Genomic DNA, 22,530 nt, shown 5'->3' on the forward strand with positions numbered 1-22,530 from the left:
GAGGATTCCCCCAGCTCACTGATCTCCATTGTTGTCTACTTTTCTGAATCCTCCTAGTCTTCCCAGGCTCTAAATTTTGGAATGCCTGAGGGCTCATCCCTGGACCTCTTCTTTCTCTTCTCTTACTCCCTAGATGATCTCACCCAGTTCCGTGGCTTTAAATATCATCTATGTGCTGGTTAATTTCCATATTCACAGTTCCAGTCCTAATTCTCTCCTGAGACTGAGACTCATGTACCCAGCTGCCTACTCTTCCTCTCCAGTTTGGTTTATAATGGGCACCTTAAGCTTAACATATCTAAACCAGAACTCTTTATTCCCTTCTGCCCCACTCCCCTCCTCTCCCAGTTTTCCTTGTATCAGCAAAAGCACCACAATTCACTGCTTAGCTGCAAGCCTGTCTTACTCACTCTTTCCTGTACACTGACTTCCTTCAAAACCACCCTAGTCCCAGCCACCATCTTTCTTCATTCACCCGATCAGCCCTGTAGGTGGTCTTCCTCCTTCTACTCCCTCCACACAGTAGCCAGATCTTTGAATATAACATTTCTTTCAACAAGAATCAAGTCATGACATTCCTCTTATCGAAACTCTACAACTGTTTCCTATCACACTTAGAAAATCCAAATTCTCTCCATAGCTTATAAGGCCTGATGTGATCTGGACCCAGCCCATTTCTTCAAACTGTTTACTCCTTTTCCCTCCTCTCTATTCACCAGGTTCTCTGGCCATCCTCCTATTTTCATGAATGTACCCAGCTCATTCTGGTCCCAAGGACTTTGTAGGTCCCGTTTCACATGCTTGGAATCTCTTCTTAAACACACCCCACGGCTTATTCATTCAGCTCACCTGCTGTCATTCTAGCACCCATGAGCTATTTGTTTGTTTGTGATGGTGTTCTCTCCCTCCTGAATGTAAGCTCCACACGGGCAGGGGCTTTGTTTGGTTCACCGCTATGTTCTCAAAGAGCATCTGCTGAATAAATGAGTGAATGAACTCAACCTGATGTGAGAACTTCCTGTGTGATAAAGGGCAAAAAGGAAAGGGAGCTGTCTGGCAAACAGTTGTGAAATCAGAATCCCAACTCTCTGATTCCCTCCCTGGCTCTCTCTGATCAATCATCTTATTTGAAATATGTTATTAAGTTTGTGTCATAATTTGATCCATGATAAAATGGGCAAGGCGTTCTGTTGTGTTAAGTAAACTGAAGAATGGCCCCCCTCAGCTGTTACCTCCCAGCGCCCAGCCCCAACTCTGTGACTCTGTAGAAGCTGATATTCTGAGGTCGGGAAGGAGAGTTGGCATGCCGTCGGTGTCCACACGCATTTTGTTCTGTTAAAAGCTCAAGTGCGCATGACGTGTGTGAGTGCCCAGGACAGCCATCAAATCACTGTTTCTGTCTCCTTGCACAGCACACTGAGCACTAGTTCTGAAGGGGAGCAGCTCATTCTCTGCCGGCACCGCCCCGCTCCCCGTCAGCTGAGACTGGAGAGCATGCGGGTACCACTTGAAATGGCCAATTACCACCAATTCATTTTCTGTCCCCTCTTTGGAACAAGTATGATCAAAATAAATGTCTTGCTATGGTGGGAAAAGCCATCATTTTTCTGAGAGGGCTCAGCTGAAACTCATTAGCAGGTGTACAGACTCTCTTCTCCCTTAGAACCGCAGTCCTTTGCCCTGACAAATGTGATGTTGGGTGGAAGCCGGCTAAGAAACCAGCCGCCTCCCTCCCTTGGACCCCTCCACTCCCAGGCAGCCCACACCTGTCCCTTCCCAACAGGCTGAGGTGACTGGAAATTGTCTTGTCTTTGACATCTCCCTGAAAGCATCTCCTCACATGGTGCCTTTGATTCCTGTTTGTGGTGTCACCACACTTTTCATCACTAAGGACTGAATCTCTCAAGTCAGAGGTTCTCAAACTTTAGACTGCTTCAGAATCACTTGGGGTTCATTCTAAAACCCAAGCACCACCTTACCCACAGATACCGAACCAAAAAGTATACAGTAGGGTCAGATAACCTGTTCTTAACAAGACCCTACTCTGCCCAGATGATCTTAACGCCAGGGGTCTGAAACTGAGTCCCCCTAAAACAAGTTCCCCTGCTGGGTTTATGATTAACCTCTTTATCCAAAACTGTATTCCTTTTCTTGTCCTGCCCCTGTTCCCCTCAGGATTGAGGAACATCAAAGAAAAGGGGGAACTGAAACTGAGCAGGACCTTGTGAGGTCTTCCTGGATACAAAAGCCCCTCCAAGTTCCCGGTTTTGGTTTGGCCTTCCCCAAGTGCCAAAGAGGAGGCTCATGCGTAATGATTAGAACAATAGAGCCACAGGACTCCCAGTTCCTCCTGAAGAGATGCAGATAACAATCTGGTGCATGTCTTTGAGTTGCTCTGCAGAAACTACAACCCCCATCCAGTGGAGGATGGTGACTACATGCTGACCACAAGCAGCAGACCCCGGACTGGCTGGAACCAGAAGGTTGATGATTAAGATTCTTGAAACATCACCCTGTTACCTCACCACCAACCAATCAGAATGTCCAGCTGATCACACACTCTGTGACTCTCACCCCTAATGTTGCCTTTAAAAGCCCTTTCCTGAAAATTATCAAGGAGTTTGGGTCTTTTGAGCTCGAGTTTCCTATTCTCCTTGCCTGTCGCCCTACAATAAACTCTGTAGTTTCCTTCACTACAACTCGGTGTCGGTAGATTGGCTTTGCTGTGCATTGGACAAGTGGACCTGCGTTGGGTTCTCCAACAGGTCCAAGAACCCCACTATAAAAAATACAGTCCCATATTCACACTTGACACCACCCTTGTCTTCTAACAAAATGGATGGCAATTTCCAGTGATTTTTTTTTCATAAATGCTCTCAAATCTACTACCCTTGTCCCATCACCTTAGAACATGACCATGGTCCTAGGATCTTCCACTCCAACACAGTCCTCCTCTGGCACTAAATGACCTCAGACCTTCACTCTGATCACCTGTTTTCTCTGGTCAAAATCTTTCAATAGTTCCCCACTAGTTATAAAGTGTGAGTCTTTTATCCTTTAGCCTGGTATTCAAAGCTCCAGAAATAGCATGTTGAGGTCAAGGACATGCCGAACATAGGGGTTATCAGAAAGAAGTGACCTTGGATGGTGACTGTCTAGTCATTTGTTAACACAGTAATAAAAGAGGAATTGAGGACATTAAAGGTGTTTAAAATTGTTGTGTATCAAGAAAGCCCTGAGGCTCAGTAACTCCTGGGGAGGAACCTTCTCTCACTGCCTCCCAGGACCCACCTGATTCCCAACCCTGCCAGGTGGAGGCACCCAGGTCCTTCCTTGGAAGGTACTCATCACAGAAGGATGACTGTTCAGTCACAACAGAGTTTGCATTCAGAAAATCAAAGTGAGCACCCAGGGAAAGGCCATGATGGGCAAGGGAAGAGAAGGCAGAAAGCAGGGCAGAGAGGAATGGGGGTGAGGTACAGAGTGTGAAGGGTCCATGAAATTCCAGGCAGGAGGGTCTCAGCAAATCAGGAGCAGGCCTCTGAAGCCCATTTCCCAGCTCTGCCAATTCTAGCTGGAGGATACATGGAGAAGACTGGAACAGACCCTCTGATACCAACCTCCTACTATGGGTAGAGGGATGGAGCACCCCTTCTAAGATCAGTGACACCAAAGAGGCAGATGAGAAAGTTTCCCCATCCTCACTCCAATCAGAAAGCAACCCTGACCAGCAGAGCCCTCTCTTTCTCCCCTCCCTTCCTCCCCCAGTTCAGCCAAGCCTCAACCCTGCTCACTTTCTGGACTCTCACCCTGCCAGAAAGATGATAGATGATAATAGAATCATCTATTATCCACTTGAATGTACTCGAAGGATTGGATTATCACCATCAAAACTTAATTGAGAACTTTAATACTGCTAAATACGACCATGGGCAAACGGACATTATTCAAGATATATGCTACAAAGAAAAGCATCAGCAACACTGAGTTAACATAATTATGGTTAGGAAAAACAAGTGAGAATGGGTAGTGCCTGTCTTAGGGACATTTGTGTTAGAGCTAAATAACCGTAGAGAGCCATTTTATAATGATGGAGCAGGTGGGAAAGAGTGTTTGCGTGTGAGTATGACTGCCTGTGTGGGTCTTCCTGGGATGACCCAGGGATGAATGACCCCTGGGATGACTTAGGGATGAATCTCAGCTGTCAGCGGCTACACAGCAAGTCTGATCCCTTGGGACCAAGCAATCTATCAGGGCCCTTTGAGCCCTGCACTAACTTATAAACCCCTCAAGGGCAGGATCCGTGTCTCTCTGCCTTCCCACCACTTAACATAGTGCCCAGGGCATAGCAGAGAGGCTAAGAGCACGGACCTAGAGATTCAGTGGACTTGGGTTTATAGCCTTCCTCTGCCACTAGCTGTGTGACCTTGTGTAAGTTTACTTAACCTTTCTAAGCCCCAATTTCCTCATTAGTATTGATAAGATGAGGACCAAAGTATCACCCGCTTCATAGTGTTGGAAGATTAATTAAGATAAGTGAAGTGATTAGATGCTCAATTGCTCATAAAGATGATGAATCCTGAGCTATGAACAATAAAACTTTTATGGACTTTTATGAACAATAAAACATTTAATCCCAGGAACCAGATCTCAGGGTTGGAATCCAACCACCCCTCTGATGTCTGAATCGCCTCCCCAACATACCCACCAAGTAACTAGTCAGCATTCCAGATTTTTGATGACGGCCCCGCCTCATGTATGTTCCCTCATCTCTCTGGGACTATACCCTGAGTGAGCATTTTCCTTCTTAGATGCTTTAATCGTTCCTTCTTATAAGAAGAGTTCTTTTCTAGACCCATCATCATTCCAGTCACTTTTTTCTAACTAAGCATGCTGTTTGTAACCCAAAGTGCTCACCTTTTATTATGCAAAGCTGTTAATTGGATTATACAATGCCCAAACTGGTTTAGTATGATTAAGGGGCTTTAGTCACTACAGCAAGTAAAAGATTGTGAATATATGGAGTTTTAAAAAATTACTCTCAAATCCTTTTACACGTTCTTTGGCAGGCAAGAGCTGACACAGTAAAAGCTATAATTTTCCACGGGAGGCTCCAGAAGAACCTGATAGAAACAGGTGAGATTCATTCGTAGTACAAGAACCATGGACTTTAATGTTAATACACTCATTCAGAATGGAAAATCACTGAGCCAGAAAATTCTGACATCACTGCCCCTCCCTCGCTCACCTTTGGACTGCTTAAAAGCAAAACACATTACTTTTAAGGGAAGGCACTGGAGCCTCAAATGGGTCATGTCCCACCCACCCCACCAAGACCACTCCTAACCCTTCCAGCCTGACCTCCCTCTAAAGCTGCCAAGAGTAGGCACTCGGTCAGATTTCCTCTTCCTGTCCCCTGGCTATAACTTAGCTCTCCACTTCCTGGCCTTCCCCACCTCCGTCTCCTCTGCCTGAGCTCCAAGCACCAGTGCAAATGCCATTCCACCCACAGGGAATTTTCTCTGCTCTGATTCCACCAGCCCATTGTTGTCTTGCTTCTTTGGCCCTGAACCCAGATAGCCACGTGCCACTCATACATCCTCGGGTATATATGTCTTCTCTTGGGCCAGAGACCTCCAACTCCTAGTACAGGGCCTTGCACACAGGTGTTCCAAAGCACTTTACCAATTTATTCTTGCACCACACGGAGGGAGAAGAAGAAAGGGAGGCAGAACAGATGGCCTGCAGTGATACTCACAATAGTTGTTCTGGCTATGAAAAAATGGAATGGAGTTTGCATCTACTAGAAAGATCAAGACTAGCTACTCCTTGTTCTTCTCAGCAAAGTCAGGTCTATCGGGGCTTGAAAGGAGTCCTTTATTCTTGTGGGAAGCCACAGGGTTAGGAGAGAAGAACAGACAGAAGGTGGAGGTGAGCTGATGCTGTCATAGATGCTCTTATGGCTGTTGCTTAGTACTGTTCCACTCTAAACTGGAACAACAACAGGACTGAAAATTATTCCACTAGCAACACTATGGTAGATGCACTCTATCTATGCCTTTCTGCAGCTTAATGGACCCAAGTTCCAGTTTGATCCTTAGGGACTTATTTCCATCACCTCAAAGCCCAGAGGGGAAGAGGACACTTTTTGGGAACCAAGGGAGAGCTAGCACAGGGATGATGTGTCAGGCCAATTCTGGCTGCAGATATTTAAATGGAATCTCTTATTCACTGGTGTCTATCTTTGGTTTCAACCTTTCTGCTTTACTCTGCTTTAGGCAAGGTATTCTTATTTGGGAAAAGACCACCCCCAGAAATGGCAATGGGACAAGGAGTCGTGTGGGGAGAGGCTGGCTGGCTCTCCCCCATCTCTCCACTAGCAGGAGTCCCTGTCTCTTTCTCTTTCTCTTCTGTCTCTCCCCCCACCTTCTTCTTTCTCTTTCACCTCCCAGCCCAGGTATGTCTGTTTCTCTGCTCTCTGTCTTTAAATCTCTCTCCCTTTCTTTCCCATCCTCCACTGTCTGTCTCTGTCTCTCCTCTCTCCCTGTTTCAGGGTGTGTGTATGTGGTCTGTCTTCCCCCTCTCTACGTTAGTATGTGTGTGTCCCTCCTGTCTCTCTTCTGTTCTCCATCGCTATCCGCCTGGCTCTTCTCTTGTGTGGTTTTTCTGTAGGACACCTGGACTGGGAGCCAGAAGACTTAGCTTCTGGTCCTGGCACTACCATCAACTAGCCGTGTGGTTATGGCCAAGCTGCTTTACGTCTCTGGGCCTCAATTTTCTTGACCCTATAGTAGGTGAGACCGAATGCTCTTCCAGGTCCCCGGAATTCTGAGATTTTATCACTGAATGAAATGGAACTCATCAGACTCAGAAGACACCCGAGTACCACTCAAAGAGGATGTGACTAAACCGAGACAATGCTGCTGGAGGATCTACTACGTGCTAGGCAGGTGCTGTGCTTGCACCTCCTTCAGTCCAATGAGATAGGTATGTGACGGTTCCTATTTTAGAGGTGAGGAAACTGAAGCACCAGCAGTGAAGCCACTTGCCCAAGGTCCCATGGCTAAGACTTGTCAGAGCAGGATTTAAACTCAGGCCATCTGGCTCCAGAGTCCATGCTCTTATCCGTGATGCTGTATCGCCCTAGCCACCGATGCTCGCTCACAAGCTTCCCACTTAGGCTGCAGAGTAAACGTCTCCAGACCCCAAATGTGCTCAAGGGTCTTGGATCCAGACTATATGGTTCAATCAATTCTCTCCTCCTTCAAGACACCAACTCTGACTTTTCACATCTCTGCCTGTAAGTGTCCCATCAACACTCTATTGCCCTGCACACCGCCTGGCATGCTCGGGTAGCACGGACCTTTCTGTTTTCAAGTGTGTATGTCTTGTTGCCTTTCTACCTAACCAGGCATCTTGCCAGAACCTAGTGCAGTGCTGGGCCCACTGCCCAGACCCATGCTTGCTGAATAGCTGATGAGTACCAGGATACTTTGTAGCACTGATGGTATGTCCCCGACTCCTCTGCCCGGGCTGTTAGGAAATACCTGGGATCTTCAGACTTTCACATCACAATTCCTGCAAACAGACCGCAGCTATTCACTGGCAGCTACTGGATGGGCTGGGAGGGAGGGCTAGATGGTGTTTAATTCACAGAAGCAGAAACAGGGGGCCTCCAATAATAATTTCAACTCAAGTCAGCAAATATAAAGAGAACCCCAGCTTCATGCCAGACAGCAGCAGCCATGGCTTCTGCTCTCAAGGAGATACTGCAAAAGAAGAGATGCAGCATGCAAAATAAAAAATGATAAATTTATAAAATTCCAATAGCACTTTGACCTTTGAGTTAACATTGTTTGCGTGTGTTTGTGTATTATTAAATAAAATCGTGGGAGCACAGAGCAGGGAAATTGCTTGTCCAGTCTGATTCTGAAAACTAGGAAACGCTCCCGTAAGCCTGGGAGTCGGGAGACCAGAGTCCGAGTCCATCACTGGAACCACTGCGTGCGTCATAGTCAGCGCTCTCTGAAGTGCCAACTCAGACACCGGTCACACATCAACGCGCGCTTGGGTGTCAGGAAGCATTTGAAACCCACACCAGGTTTCACAGCCCTTGGTTTTCACATTTTTCTTCGTGCATCTGTCCCAGTGTCAGATATTTGGTGAGTGAGAGTTAGCTGGACAATGGGTGAATGACGTCGTGTCCCCAGAAGTCACATTCACACGTCCCGAAAAGAACAATGGAATCAGTCATCCTGGGGAATTCAGTCCTCGTGGAAAATCCAAACCCCTTTACATCCACCTCACAATCTTCTACTTGCTTTTGGTGAGTGCCAACAATGTGATTCATCTTGTAGAGATGAATTGACAGGGCCTCCATTCCAGAAATGCTCTCCTTTTTAGAGCGTGATGTAGAACAGCCACCGGTGTAGTTTTCGTTATACTTTTCCCCAGCTTTAGTGTCGATGTCACGATGGCCACAGAAGAGTCTGATAACAGCTGTTCCCAGAGTCCGCGTCTGGATGCTGCCCTCCTGATGGGGAAGCCTTTCGCCCACCCTCCCTGCAGCACCTCTGCCCCTCTCCAGTGCCCGTCCTAGTACAACAGCCATGAAAACAGCAGGGAGACAAAGAGCACACCAAGGAAGCTGCAAAATCCACGGCCCAGAAATCTCCAGAAGTCACTCGAAGTTCACTGAAGTGGTGACACCTTCTGTGCGCCTCTGGAGGCTGCCACCTAACTGTCCCAATCACAGACCAACCCTGTGCTCTCCTGTGCTCAGAGATGACACGTTGATCTGAACAATTCCAGACGGCAGGAGCAGACAACTGATGCATTTGCTTCTCCATCCCCAGCAAGCCCCACAAGGGTTTCAGAGCTGGGGCCAGCACATAAGCAGTGCCCATCTCTCCTGAGGCTGAAGTGTCACCTCTGATGACTCATCACTGCCCCAGACGGGGCACAGGGGCTACAAAGGAGTTAGGTCAGCCCAAGAATCGGGGACACTCCTGAAGGCCTGTCTACTCCTGGGACTGACTGCACGGTGGTGACCCCACACCCAGAGGGTATCACGACCCCTGATAGGATGCCCCTCTCTCCTTCCAACCTGTCTCTATCACAGGATACCCAGTACAAGGGCCCCCCAACAACAGCTGTGAGGGGAACCAACACTCCAAAGACATGTCCAGTTGGCTCTCAATTTTCCATGTATATTTCGACAGACTTTTCGATTACATCTGGTCAATACCGCAGGAGGTGTGGAAGGAGAGTGAAATGTTATTTTATATGTATAATCTTGAAATTATGAGGTGACCACAGAAAGGTCTGAGAACACAAGCGCTCCCACCCCTGCCTCTCACAGTGAACCAGCAGGGAGATGATGCTAAACCTTAACTTCCATCTCCAGCTCCCAACAAGCTCTCCCTCCCCCGCAGCTATCAGTCCTCAAAGAAAAGCTCCCAGGGGTCCCCAAAGAGACAGACAGAGAAGTATGAGGAAAAAAGAATGTGTCATTTCATCCAAAAGGGCATTTGTGGCAAGGCTGTCCTTTCATAGTTAGAAACAACAATTTCTTTATTATTTGTGGTAAAGAAAAATGCTATGACTCTTATAATAACGCAAAAAAAAGATTAAGCCAGGAGTAACCTCTAATCACAGAAGATACAATTATCAACAGCCCTTGTTTTAAATCTGGTTTCCCAAATCCAAGCTTGCCAAAGAATCCCCTAAAGGCCCTGTACCCCACCACACCCCAACCCTAGCAGGCCACCTGCATCCCTGAGAAGTGGGCACACTGTGGGTCCAGCTCCGACAGCGCTCAGATAACCCCCTAGGACCCGGAGCTGTCCAGAGAGCTCATGCCTAAGGGACTGTCAAGCTTCCCCCAAAGAAAACAATGTCATGACTACAAGGAATTGCTGTCTCTCAGATTGAGCCTCCCTTCACAACACCAGAGGGTGAGAAGGCCTGTCTGTAAAGCTGCTTAAGTGAGAAGCATCAATTAACAAGTCCGGATGGTGTGGAGGGGTGAAGCCGGGGGCTGAACTGCCCTCCTCCCTCCATAAATCAGGCGTTCCCAGGCCTGATCACCTAGGTCAAGGACTTGTGCCACCTGCCTGCCTGCCTGAGACAGATGCCAGGCTCAGGGAAGCAGTCTGTTACCTGCTGGACGTCCTGCTGGAAGACGCAGAGCTGCAGCCGCTGGTGGAGCCGCACCTTGCGGTGCTGCCAGATGCTCTCGAGCCGCCGCTGGTGGTGCAGCACCTCATGCACCACGTCCAGCACCTGGTGCACTGCCTTGGAGTAGTTGGCTGTGGCCGTGAGGGACTCGGAGTTCCCGGGACTCAGGGGACGCTGCAGCACATCCAGCAGCGCTTTGCCATCCTGGCTGACCTGTAAGAGGGAAAGAGGTCAAGTCCAGGGAGTAGAGGGGCAGGAGGGGCACAGGGAGGCAAGGCAAGCCTGCTGGCATCCCTGATGAGGACTGAAACTCTCAGTCCTACCAACACCCATGACAACCAAGGAGTGTGCCACCAGAGCTGCCACAGTGCCCGGCCTGCAGCCCGGGGGGGGCCGAGCACCCCGGGATCCTGAGGGAGAGGAGGTGCTGGGGCTGCAGCCAGTTGTCTGCGAGACCCCGAATCACTGTGTCCCTCCCCCTTGAATTTCAGCTTCCTGAGGGCAGGGACTCTGCCTTGTTTATCTCGTCCCATGCCTGGAAGAGTGCCTGACACTTGGTAAGTATTTACTTGATAAATATTCTGACTGACTCATTGACTAGGTCAGGCAGCAGATCTTCGTTTCAGAAAAGAAGCTGAATATAAGTTGACACCATAAACCTCTCTCCCTCTTCCCTCTTCCGTCCTCACCTTCCTCTACCTAGCTCTAAACTTCTAGGTGTGTGACCAGAGGCAAGTTATTGACACTTAACCCCTTTGGGCCTCAGTTTCCTTGTTTGTGAAGCAAGAATAGAAATGGTACATACCCCATAGAATTGCGGTAAAGATTAAACGAGTTAACACATGCAGGGCACTTAGAAGAGGGCCCAGCAGGTACTGGCTACCAAGTCTACCTTTATCAATCAGCAGCAGCATTTTTCTCTCCTTTACTTCCTTGTCATTTTCTTTCTTTTATACTTACCCTTCTTTTGCTCTCCTTCTATACAACCTCCTTTTTTCTTCTGAAAGTGGTATCATCCCTGTCTTTCCAGAACACACAGAATAAGGGAGGGACCCTTAGACTGTGGACACAACGTCCATGCTCCTGGGCTCCCCAACACTCACCCTCAGTGCTGACACCAGTGGGGGGTGACATTCCCTGCCATTCCTCACTGGATTCCTGGCAATATTTCTGGAAAGTGGCATCATCTGAAAGGCCACTTGCCTTTCTAATTTAAAGCCATGGTGACTAGGGTACTGATAGGAATTTTAAGACCCCAGATTAATCTGGTTAACAAGGAAGTCAAAGTTGGTTTGGAGTTGAAACGGCCTTTTCCTTCCAGCAAGGTCTGAAAGGAGGTGTGCTTGGTCCGAGTTAAGAAGGCAGTTTTTTCCCCTTCTAACTCGTACCAGGCTCCCAGCCTTTGAGTTTTCAGCAGAAGAGCCTTTAGTTTGTCCTTCACTTCCACAGCAGCTTCTCACTCCTGCAAACACTTATCTCCAACCTGTGGTGAGTTGTGCTCTGGACCTTCCAGTGAGAACATTAGTATTTTTTGATGAGCTGCTTCATAAAAGGGGTGGCAGGGCTAGTGTGTGCATGCCCGTTCACCAGACAGGAGGCAACTCCAGAGGAGCACAGCCTTGCTTTCTTACAGTCCTTCCACAGAAGAGACAGTCCGGTCTTCACACATAGGGTGAGGTAGGGTGTGTGTGTGTGTGTGTGTGTGTGTGTGTGTGTGTGTGTGTGTGTGTGTGTGTGTGTGTGTGTGTGTGTGTGTGTGTGTGTGTGTGTGTGTGTGTGTGTGTGTGTGTGTGTGTGTGTGTGTGTGTGTACATACACGCATGTGCACTAAGGCAGTTCCTGCCAATGGCTGCATTTCGACATCATCATTAACAGATCAAGGATCTTAAAGATGTCTCCAGAGGGAGAAAAATGGCCTCTCTTCTTCTTAGTCCAACTCAGGCTATTTCATAGCACACAGGCCGGTACTCTTGCCACACCCCCATACCCCTATACACAGCCAGAACCCTTGGGTGTCCGCTGGGTTCTCACCTCTGTGTAGGCCTGGGTCACCTGCTCATACAAGGACTGGTGGTGGTGGATCGCCAGCTCCAGGTCCTGCATCTCAGACGGCAGGCCACCTTCGCTGCACATCTTGCACCAGGCGTCCACTCCCGACAGGAACTGGAAGGAGATGCCGGCTGGGTCAGTGTGGGAGCACTGGGGGCGGGCAATGGGCAGATTACGTACAGACGGTCAGATACCTTGGGAAGAAGCATCAGGAACTCTGGAAGCCTTCAGAGACCACTGCAGACAGTGGAGTTTTTTCTTTAATTTTACAAACACCAACCCCAGGTAAGAAGTCAGACCCAGTACCTGTTTAGGAAGTATGGTTTCCACAAAGAAAGATGACTATTATGAAACTGCTGGGGATGGGAGTTGTCTTCATGTTCAACAGGTTATATCCACACACTGATGGTAAAATACAGGTGTGCAAACAGCTCACTACATGACATGTGTACGTGAGAGCTTCTTGTCCTGTGCACACTCACAGGTACAAGTGAGAGGCAACTTATAATGAAATGGGATGTTTCCACACATGTGCTTTATAGTGTGGACATTGAGCTGTGAAGAGTAGCAAAGAATGCCTCATTCAGGCCCATCAGGCACCCCAGGGAACCTGCAGAGACCATTCCCACAGAGGATGGAGATTAACACTCAAAAAGATCCCTGCTATTGGGTCAGAACCCCAAGGGGTGGGAGAGGGGAGGGCAGCTCAGCGGGACAGACTGTACTGTGTCTAGAGTGGCTCCTGGGCTGTGATATATACAGATCTTGACAGACATCAAATTATTTAAAAATTAAAATTAACAACTGTGGGAGACTATGGGTCTCCATGCACAAAGGGTGAGCTAACTGAAATCACTCAGATTTATTGGGTGGAAAATACACCTCTAAAATGCAAATAATTCTTCACCCAACAGTCTGGAGTGGTTCTGTCTGATTCTTCTTGCCTGGGTGCACAGCTCCATTTAAATTAATTGCCTAAATACCTTTTTATCTCATTGCCTAGAACAGCCCATCTGAGGACAATAAAGAGCTGCCTACATAAATGCATTGAAAAATTAGCCTTGAATCCACTGTTTGCATGTGTGTGTGTGCGTGTGCGTGTGTGTGTGTGTGTGTGTGCTTTCCAGCTAAAAAGAAGCATGGTTAATGAGTTTCCCTGAAGGACTGGCAATACCCGAGAAATTGCATTAAAAAATAGATACAAATAAAATTGCTTCTCATCTAAACTAATCCAAGTCAGGAAACAGCAAATAGAAGCTGAGTCCTCCAGTTACTCTCAATCCGGGTACTGCGTTTCTACACCTGGCTGAGTCCCCCTCTTGGTATCGCGTCAGCTTTCAGTCCTTAGCCACCTGGCTGTGGCAGCGGATTTTTCACTCTGTGTGTCTTTGATCGCAGTAAGCCGTCTCCTAACGATGCTGGCAGAGTGCTGGGTGATGCCCAGGATCAGGCTGCACGTGCTTGCTAATGCCTCAGAAGCTGCTTGCTCCACCAACAACCATTTCATAAAGGGACCTGGAAGTAACTTGACAGTGTGTGTCAGTCGTGCGGGGAGCACCTCTTCAAGGTCTTTGGGATTTCTTTGTAATACTCTAACCAGAGTCCTATAGTGGATCCCACGAAACGGTCATCTCAAGGAGAGAAAGACAGAGACAGAGGGAGGCACTGAACCTCCCTTGCCAATCTGGAGAAACCTTGAACAAAGTGTGCAAATAATAGGTTGAAGAGAGGACAGGAGATCAGACATCAATATTCTCAGGTACTACCACCATCATCTTAAAAAAACAACAACAACAAAAGGCTAGATTCCTCTCAATGTGTAGGGCTGCTCTTGACTTATAACACAAGTACTTTCAGTCTTTGGGAAGGTCTCAGATGGAAACAGACACAGGTGGAGGAAATACAAAGATACCAACAGATCTTTGGTGATGTCTACCATTTAAAAAACACACTAAGCACCTAATATATTCCATCTCTAATCCTTGTAACAGTGCTGTGAGATTTATGATCATCCCCACATTAGAGACGAGGAAACAAGCTCAGAATGTTGAGGTGACCTGCCTAAGAGTTAATGATTAGAACTTACCTGTGTCTGGCATCAAAACCTAGACTCTTTATTTCTTTTTTTTTTTTTTTTTTTTTTTTGCGGTACACGGGCCTCTCACTGTTGTGGCCTCCCCCATTGCGGAGCACAGGCTCCGGACGCACAGGCTCAGCGGCCATGGCTCACGGGCACAACCGCCCCACGGCATGTGGGATCTTTCCGGACCGGGGCACGAACCCGTGTCCCCTGCATCGGCAGGCGGACTCTCAACCACTGCGCCACCAGGGAAGCCCGACACCTAGACTCTTTCAATTATTCCATGCTGGTTCCATGTTAGGTGGGTAACAGAGGAAGAGTTTTAAGGTATAACCTTGTGTCTGACTCTGTGTTATCTGTGAGCTATCCAAATGTCATACAAAGAAAGAAATTTAGGGGTTAAGACCATAGGCTTTAATGTTAGACACACCTGATCCCAGATGCCTATCGATTAATTGTGTGATTTTCACAAGGGTATATTAATAAACTTTTAATAACCAGCATATATGTGTGTATGTAATACACACACAAGTGTTATAAACTTTACTGCTATAAAAGATGTGTAGCACATAATTTACAAAGAATAATAACACTTAGAATGCTTATGATAAATTCCATGTAACGAACTGATTCTCACATATGCTTTTGTTTGTAAACAACAAACTTATATAGTTCCAACACAAAAGCTGGTTGATATTTTCACTTTTGTTAAGATGTAAGACAAAAGTGAAAAATACCTGGAGACTTATGTCAGAACATTACTCATTCATCAGTGATTTTAAGTGACTTCTCTGCTAAATGCAATAATAGTTTTTGAATATCAGAAGAATATTTCCTTGATTTTGTGTTCTATTCACAATGCAACAGCTATACACAGGGCACATTTTTAGGCTTAATCTTCATTTTAAAATATTTTCTCTCTCATTTTCTTAAGATTCTAGACAATCAATAAAACAACAAATCAAGCCCTGGTTTCTAACACTTAATGATTTCCATGGTGTAAAACTTTTATCTTGCCCTATTTCAGGCTACCATTGCAACATCACCAAATATGTAGTTGGGATGAGGTGATCAGTAGCACACAACTGTATACTATTACCACAGACATAAATGTTGACAAAGAGACAAATGGTAACTCTTGCTGGCTTTGCTTAACATTCAAACAGGAAGGAACCCAGAGCCTATTTACATTCTGCTTGGTAGTTTATTGTTGTGTGTGTGTGTGTGTGCGTGCGTGTGTGTGTGTGTGTGTGTGTGTGTGTGTGTGTGAGAGAGAGAGAGAGAGAGAGAGAGAGAGTATATATAACATAGAAATAATCTCAAGAACATAGAAAATAATAAAATCTAGTAAAATAATTGAAAATGATGAGTTTTGAGTATTTATTACCTTTGCTTTTAATGTGATATATTTAATTTAAATTTATATAGTTTAAAGTAATGGCTATGTTTAACAACCAGCTCATAAAATTCCTGAAAATTTAACCATTGGCTCTCCCTAAGCTGGTTAGAGTCAGCTCCTGCATGCCACTAGCTCTTAGGCAGCTTACTTAATCTCTCTGAGCTTCCCTGCTCCTCTCTGTAAAATGGGTTAGTAATGTCACTGGCCAATGCCAGTAAGTAAATGGCAACAAGTAATTATTATTTCTGTTCACTGTATTATTATTACATTATTATTATCCACAGCAAATGCTTCATGTAAAATTAGTTTCCCCCTGTTCTCAGCACTCAATGATCAGTTTAGTTTCACCCCTTTGGTCTATGCTTATGGAATGCAAACTAAGCAGTCAACACACACACACACACACACACACACACACACATGCGTGCACACACACGTCCAACGATAAACTACTAAGCAGAATAGTTAGCTCTGGGTTTCTTCCTGTTTGAATGTTAAGCAAAGCCTCCAAGAGTTACCAATGTCTCTTTGGGTACACAGGGGCCATGACAGTACTAGAACATGGGCTGTTGTCAAAACTACTCAGCACGGTCTTTGGTGTTTCAAAAAGAGAGGAGGGTCTCTCTACACCTCAGTGTATGTCCTCCCAGCCTGCCCTGCCCTGCCCCTGCCCCTGCCCCTCCCACCACCAGAGGCCACAGCAGCTCCCTTGGCCTTACCTGCTCAGCCTTCTGATGGAACACAGCAGACATGGCGAGGATGGTGCTGCGCTCATCCAGAGCGGCCGCGAAGCTCTTCCACTCCTGGTCCAGCTGCGTGGAGATCTGCTTGATTTGCTGCGAGGCGTAGTGGCCGGCCTCTGAGAGGCGGGAAGCCACGGACATGATGCGGTTGATGTTGACATAGGCGTTCTGGGAAGCAAGGGAGAGCGGGTGCTGAGTGGGGCAGGCTGAAAAGGCACCCACAGAGCACCCTGGGCTGGGGGAATACGTGGGGAAGGAGGCTACCCAAAACAAAAAGTTTGAGAGAGGCCAGTATCGGCCACATTAACATATCCATTTTGAGCCCAAAGGAGGTCTTTGTTTATATTATGACATTTCAGCAGATGGCAGGTACAGTAACTGAGCCCCTTCATTTTGAGGACCAACATAGTTTTTGTGCCAACCATTAATGCCCACGAGTGCAGTCACTTTACATGGACTGCCTTAATGACCCTCACAATCATCTTATGAGGTCACGCCATGGGGACAGCATGGTACTTCCAAGAGTTTCTCTCCGGAAGCAACGGCTCAGACCAGGGCAAAAGCCTGAGGAGGCAAAGGCACCTCTCTCAACTCAGGAGAGAGCTGTACCCAGGGCATTACTGCCAACTACAACAGGGCAGCAGTGCTCATCAAAGAGGGCAAAGGACACACGTCACAGCATGACCACACATCTTCCTACCACTAAGTGAAGACTTTGCTGCCCCCTGTTCCTACCCCCACCAAGAGAGCAGGTGAATAAATAAATAAAGAGAGCATATGAAGCCACAATATCCATGCTTAAAGTAAGACCTGTGGAGCCCTTTCTTATCCCTACGTGACTTAGGAACATCTCCCCACCTGACCCCAAAAAGGCATCTGTGGGGCTCTCCTGGCCCTGCTGACTCCTCTCACCCTGTGTTTTGTTTACATTCCTTCCCATCTTTGATTGTCAATTAAAAATTCATGACCATGTGTGTCATTCCTTACTAGGCCAGCAGAAAACTCTACAGGAGGAAAGAAGACAAAAAAACCCACAAACGCACAAACAAAGACAGTAGTGAGCATGATTATTTTTAACTGCTACCTCCTATTAATTGTCTGAGGTGTCAAAACAATCAAGTAATATTGTAGCACCTACAGGGAGTTATTCTGACTCACACAATGTCTGTCTGAAGGAGGACTAGGGTGGCAGGTTGCTTGCACACCTTTGTTCTTTGTTATGAATCTTCTGATATGATAATAAATATTCTTCGGTAACGGCATTTTCTCTTGGCTCTATTAGCTCAGCGGTAGTTCATTAATAATGGGTAAGTTTAATGAAGGTTCTTTATTTTCCTTTCCCTCTTCCCTCATGGTCCGCATTCATGTTCGCTGTCCTGACCTCAAGCACTCCATCCCAAACCTGAGCCAGGTTGATAAGGTCTCTCTTCATTTAAAAGGTCTCTGTGGAAGTTTAAGAGGTTAAGTGAAGCACTTGAACACAAATCCATCCTGATGTCTAATGATCCCCATGCGTAACCTCTTTCTTTAGTCTGGCCTGAGACCTTTCTGACTAGTACGTTTCCTTAATAGAACTAGAATATTACTAACTCTTATTATTTGAAATAACTATCCTTCAAAGACTTAGGAATCATTATCAGTCCTGTTTTCTGAGTTAGGACCCAGATTCTTCTTAAAATTAAACTCTATTTATAGAACTGACAGAAAAACCAACTCTGAATTAGAAATAGAAGGAAAGAAACGGGGGGATAAAAGACATATACTAATTTTAATAGCTCTGTCTTTTAAGAGACTAACATTAGGATTTCCACCAAATTTCCTGCTTGGGTTCCACCCAAAGCAGACCTTGAAACAAGGATTTGGGGCAGACTGTTTATTTGGGTGTGATCCCAGAAAGCACAGTGAGGGAGTAGGCAAGTCAACGAGGGAAGGGAGGCAAATAAAGAAAGGATGTGTCCATTAGTGGATTACTGCTGTGAGCATTTGGGGGTCATCTCTCCTGAAACCTTTGAGAGACTGTGTAGAACACACCTCTGAGCATCCCACTGGGAGATGGGGGATCTGGGGTATTTATGCACAAGTCCCATCACTCATGGTTGAAGGTCTCTCCTGGAGTTACTCCCTGGCATTTCCAGCCTGACCTACACACAGGCCAAGCATAGTCCCCAGGTCAGAGAGTGACCATGGGCAGAGAAACACAGGAAGCTGTCGCTGTGCATGGGAATGGTCTGCAGATGACCCTCGGGGAGGACTGAGGGGATATGAGTGGGACAAGGGCAGCATCTAGTAAAGCTGCCCTTCCAAACTGGATTTGAATCCTGGAAACCCTCCCCACGCCACACACATTTCTCCAACTCTATCTAGTGTGGCTGGGTTTTCCTGTCATGGGAAAGACCTTCGTATCCTTTGGCCAGAAGGGAAGCAAGAACAGCAATAAGACAGGGCGTGGCCTGTCTCCGGGGTCTCTCGTGTGCATCTTATGGTTGCCTGGCCCTTTGTCATCACTGGCTGTTTATATTCTCCCCCCACAGGGAAGTTGGGGAGGTGCGTTTCTGCTCACTTTTAGGAAGAACTTTCTAGCTATTAGAGATGTTGAACTGTGGCTGCCTCTGGAGGCTGTTAACACCTTGTCACTCCTTCAAATATTTATGGAGAGTGGGCCAGGCTTTGTGTTGGGGGCTGTGGGAGATCAAAGACAAAGAGGAAAGAGACAGGATTCCTGCCCTCAGGGGCTCACAGCTGAGACTTAAAAAGAGTCCTCAAATAACTGTAATTTAAGCAAAATGAAGTAAGTGTTACCACAGAGGTAGAGGCAACTCGCAGTGGGGATGCAGGGGGAAGGGATATGAACCACTGGCAAGGATGTTGAGAAGGGGCTTCCTGCACAGAAGGGGGTGGTGAGGTTGGCAGTCCTCCAAGGCCCCCTTCAACCCTTAAGCCTGTGATCATAAATGAAAGCTAAAAACAAACAAACAAAAAAAGACCACAGCTTACACTTCACATTCTAGAGACTAGCACAGTAAATGCCTTGTTTCCTTATCGGTGGGCAGAGAGATGTCTTACTAAAGCTAACAAATGATTACACTTCACACAAGAAGTAGAGGCAGTATTCCTCACAAAAGAGGGACAAGTATAATGTTGACTCATGAATTTGCTCACTGTGCTTCTCTACAGCCCCTTTGAAGAGCAGCAAAACGCTGCAGGCAAGTCACATGGCCCAAGTTCATCATCACCTTCTTTATCTCCCTCCAGCTTAGAACCTGAGACAAATAGGCAGAGAGATTCTAAACTGGAGTCACAAACCAAATGACAAGAGAAGAATGGCGGAGAAGGTCTCACATGACTTAAAAGGACAGAGCAAGGTGAAGAATCCAAATAAACAGGGTGCTTAGTCGTTAGGCACAAATGACACGTCTTGGCCTTGGGTCAATCCCTCTGTGTAGTTTTCCTGTGTCACTGTTTATGCCTCTGTTAAAGAGCACCTGGGACTCCCGTCTGTCCTGGGGACATGGCCAGGGGGAATGCATATTTTGACTCTTCATGGCCTTTCCATTTTCTACCAGCTGCCTCCTCTACGCCCTCCCACCTGCCGGGCTCTGCCGTTCTTCCCTGCCAGCCTTCAATGCCCTTCCAGCTGCAGAGCTGTCCGTCAGTCGAGGGCATCAGCGTTGCCGGGTCAGGAGTCAGATGTGAGTTCTCGTCCAGCCCTGGCACTCGCTTAAGATGTCACTTGCCTCCTCTGTGCCTCAGCTTCCTCAGCTGTAAGATGAACTAAAGATCTCAGACATTCCATTTCTGAGTAAGCAGTGTCCAGTGTCGGCGCCATATAACCAGGCCTCCAGGTGTACCCTGTTCATGGAGGGCACGCAGATGGAACGTAGAGAGAACTTAGGCGGTCACAGTCTTCTTCTGTCTCATCTCCAGTGCCTGGGGGAATACTGACTATATCTAGACCTCATTCTATGGAGGAGGTGGGGCATATACTGAAGCAACAAGGGAGACAAAGCTGTCAAGTGTCCACGTGCAATGGGATGGTTTTAAACAGAAGAGGAACGTGATCTGGTTTATGCTTTCAAAAAACTGCTCTGTTCACTAAAGGGCTGGCAAGGGGACACCTACGTGGAGTGAGACCAAGAAGAGCAGTGCGGCCCACCCCAGAGGGACATGTAGCCCAGCCTCGGCTGTCCACATGCCTCAGCCCCTCAGCCCAGCTCTGCTTTCTGCACTGTCGTGCCAGGGCCACAGCTCGAGCTGGGTGACCAAGGGCCAGCTGCTCCCCTCCCCCTCTTCTCTGCAGCCCCTTCCCCTGAGCCGAGCTGCCTAGACTAACCAGCTTCCCTGGTCAGAAATTAACAACATGACTAATAATTCTAGCTTAGTGAGTATCTTCTTAAACTCTTACCTCAAAACTGCTTTATGAATTTAAACCCCTCCCACCATATCAGTGCTGCTATTATTATTATCATTATTCAAAGTATTGCACTGTCCAAGGTTTAAACACGATCTACCCTGCAGAATGCAATGCACCTGCAGCCTGGCCTGCTGCATCCTCCATCCCACCCTATCTGCCCTCAAAGGCTCTCTTCCGATCATTTCGGTCACAAATAGGAAAAATAACTAAATTCCAACAGAATCTTCCTAACTCAAAACCCTCTATATTTACACCCTGTCCCCACTTTTGTTGCCTACAAAATTCTCTGTTTTCTCATTTCACTCCTGCAGCCATTAAGTGGAGATCACAGGATGGATGGCTAGACCCTTCTCCTGAGGTCTTGTCTCCTGCTGTGATTAACTGAAATCTATGGAACAAAGTCATTCTGCTGAAAGAAGGATTTGGCAGAATCTTTTTTTTTTTTTTTTTTTTTTTAACCCAGCTGAAGCTTGATGAAAGTTTTCAGCCCTGCCAAAGGCTCTCACTTTGAACCTGGCTCCTGGCTGCCCTGACTGGCTACAAAAATATGCAAAGTTGCTTGCAAGATAATGATAACTCTCCACTTAAAAACCCAGTTAAATTTTCTCTTTAAATGTAGTCTCTTATGTGGTATACTCTGAAAGAGACACTGGCTCTTCTAGAAATAATCATTTGATGCAAGCTATCATTTTGGTAACCTAGGGTCTGTGTCAGGGGCTGATTGTAAGAGCAGATCCTTTCTGAGTACATGTATTATTTGAATCCCATTCACTTCACTCCTAAAATAAGGAGTGAATTTTACACTCCTGTGGTTGTAGGTCCCCACCCTGAATCATAAACTCCCTCCTGTGGGTTACATGAGATAACATAAAGCATCCGGCCAGTTGCCTGGCATATAACTGATAACTCAAAGAATGTCATATCTTTTCCCACATCCAATTCCAGCACATTGGTGTTAACTCTCCAAGTTAATTGCAAACCAAATCAAAGTATTAGTAAAAAGTAAAACAAAAGAAAAATCTATTAACTATTCCAACTAGAGACAAATATTCCAATGAGTCCAGAGTCCCACTGTACTTCACAGAAAGCTTGCCACAAAGTCCCCTACTCTTCCTGAGGAACACTCCCTTGCACAGGGGCCTGCCACATGGGCCCAGCCCCACATCAGGCAAAGCTGGCCTAGCTGCCTGTCAGGCCACTGCCCTGCAAACTACAGCCCCTGTGTTGGCAGATGCCCTACCCCTAGGATTCAAGAGTCTAGGGCCCTGAACTGTGCACAGGTCTGTCTTTGACCCAGAAAGATTGGAGAGTTCAGAATCAGCCAGTGACTAGCTCTGTGATCCATGCCCTTTCAACCTTAAGTCAGAAAAATGGAGGCCTTTGTCTCTTGGGATAGCCTTCTTAAGGTGTCTCCACTACCTTGACATGTGTGAGCCACACCCAGAGCACCCAGAAGTGGGAATGTCCCATGTTCACACAAGGGAACAGATCCATCTCCTTATCACTGGCTGTACTGCAAAAGGTGGCCGAAACCTCCTCCCCAGGCCAGGCGTGGCGGCCCATCACTTTGTTGTCCAGGGGGGACGTTTCTCCTCCTCACCTCCAGCACAGCAAAGGGGAGTCACTGAAGAGCTGTCTCATCTCTGCAAGGAATGAGTCCTGGGCACAG

The 22,530-nt window shown here is 46.9% G+C and overlaps 1 protein-coding gene across 5 annotated transcripts in view; it reads right to left on the reverse strand.

The window, feature by feature from the left end:
• The window catches only part of KALRN (kalirin RhoGEF kinase), a 513,398-nt gene that overhangs the window by 219,596 nt on the left and 271,272 nt on the right, over nt 1-22,530 (reverse strand). For all 5 annotated transcript variants that reach the window (XR_009540742.1, XM_060150454.1, XM_060150452.1 and 2 more), the window contains exons 7-9: nt 16,427-16,618; nt 12,211-12,342; nt 10,162-10,392 (exon numbers count right to left, since the gene is read on the reverse strand). Coding sequence is in view for 4 of the 5 variants with exons in the window: in XM_060150454.1 (XP_060006437.1) it covers nt 10,162-10,392; nt 12,211-12,342; nt 16,427-16,618 (555 nt within the window). In the remaining variant the exon portion in view is untranslated. The remainder of the gene's footprint in view (nt 1-10,161; nt 10,393-12,210; nt 12,343-16,426; nt 16,619-22,530) is intronic.

This window comes from Lagenorhynchus albirostris, chromosome 5, assembly GCF_949774975.1.
Source record: "Lagenorhynchus albirostris chromosome 5, mLagAlb1.1, whole genome shotgun sequence".
Lineage (NCBI taxonomy): Eukaryota > Metazoa > Chordata > Mammalia > Artiodactyla > Delphinidae > Lagenorhynchus > Lagenorhynchus albirostris.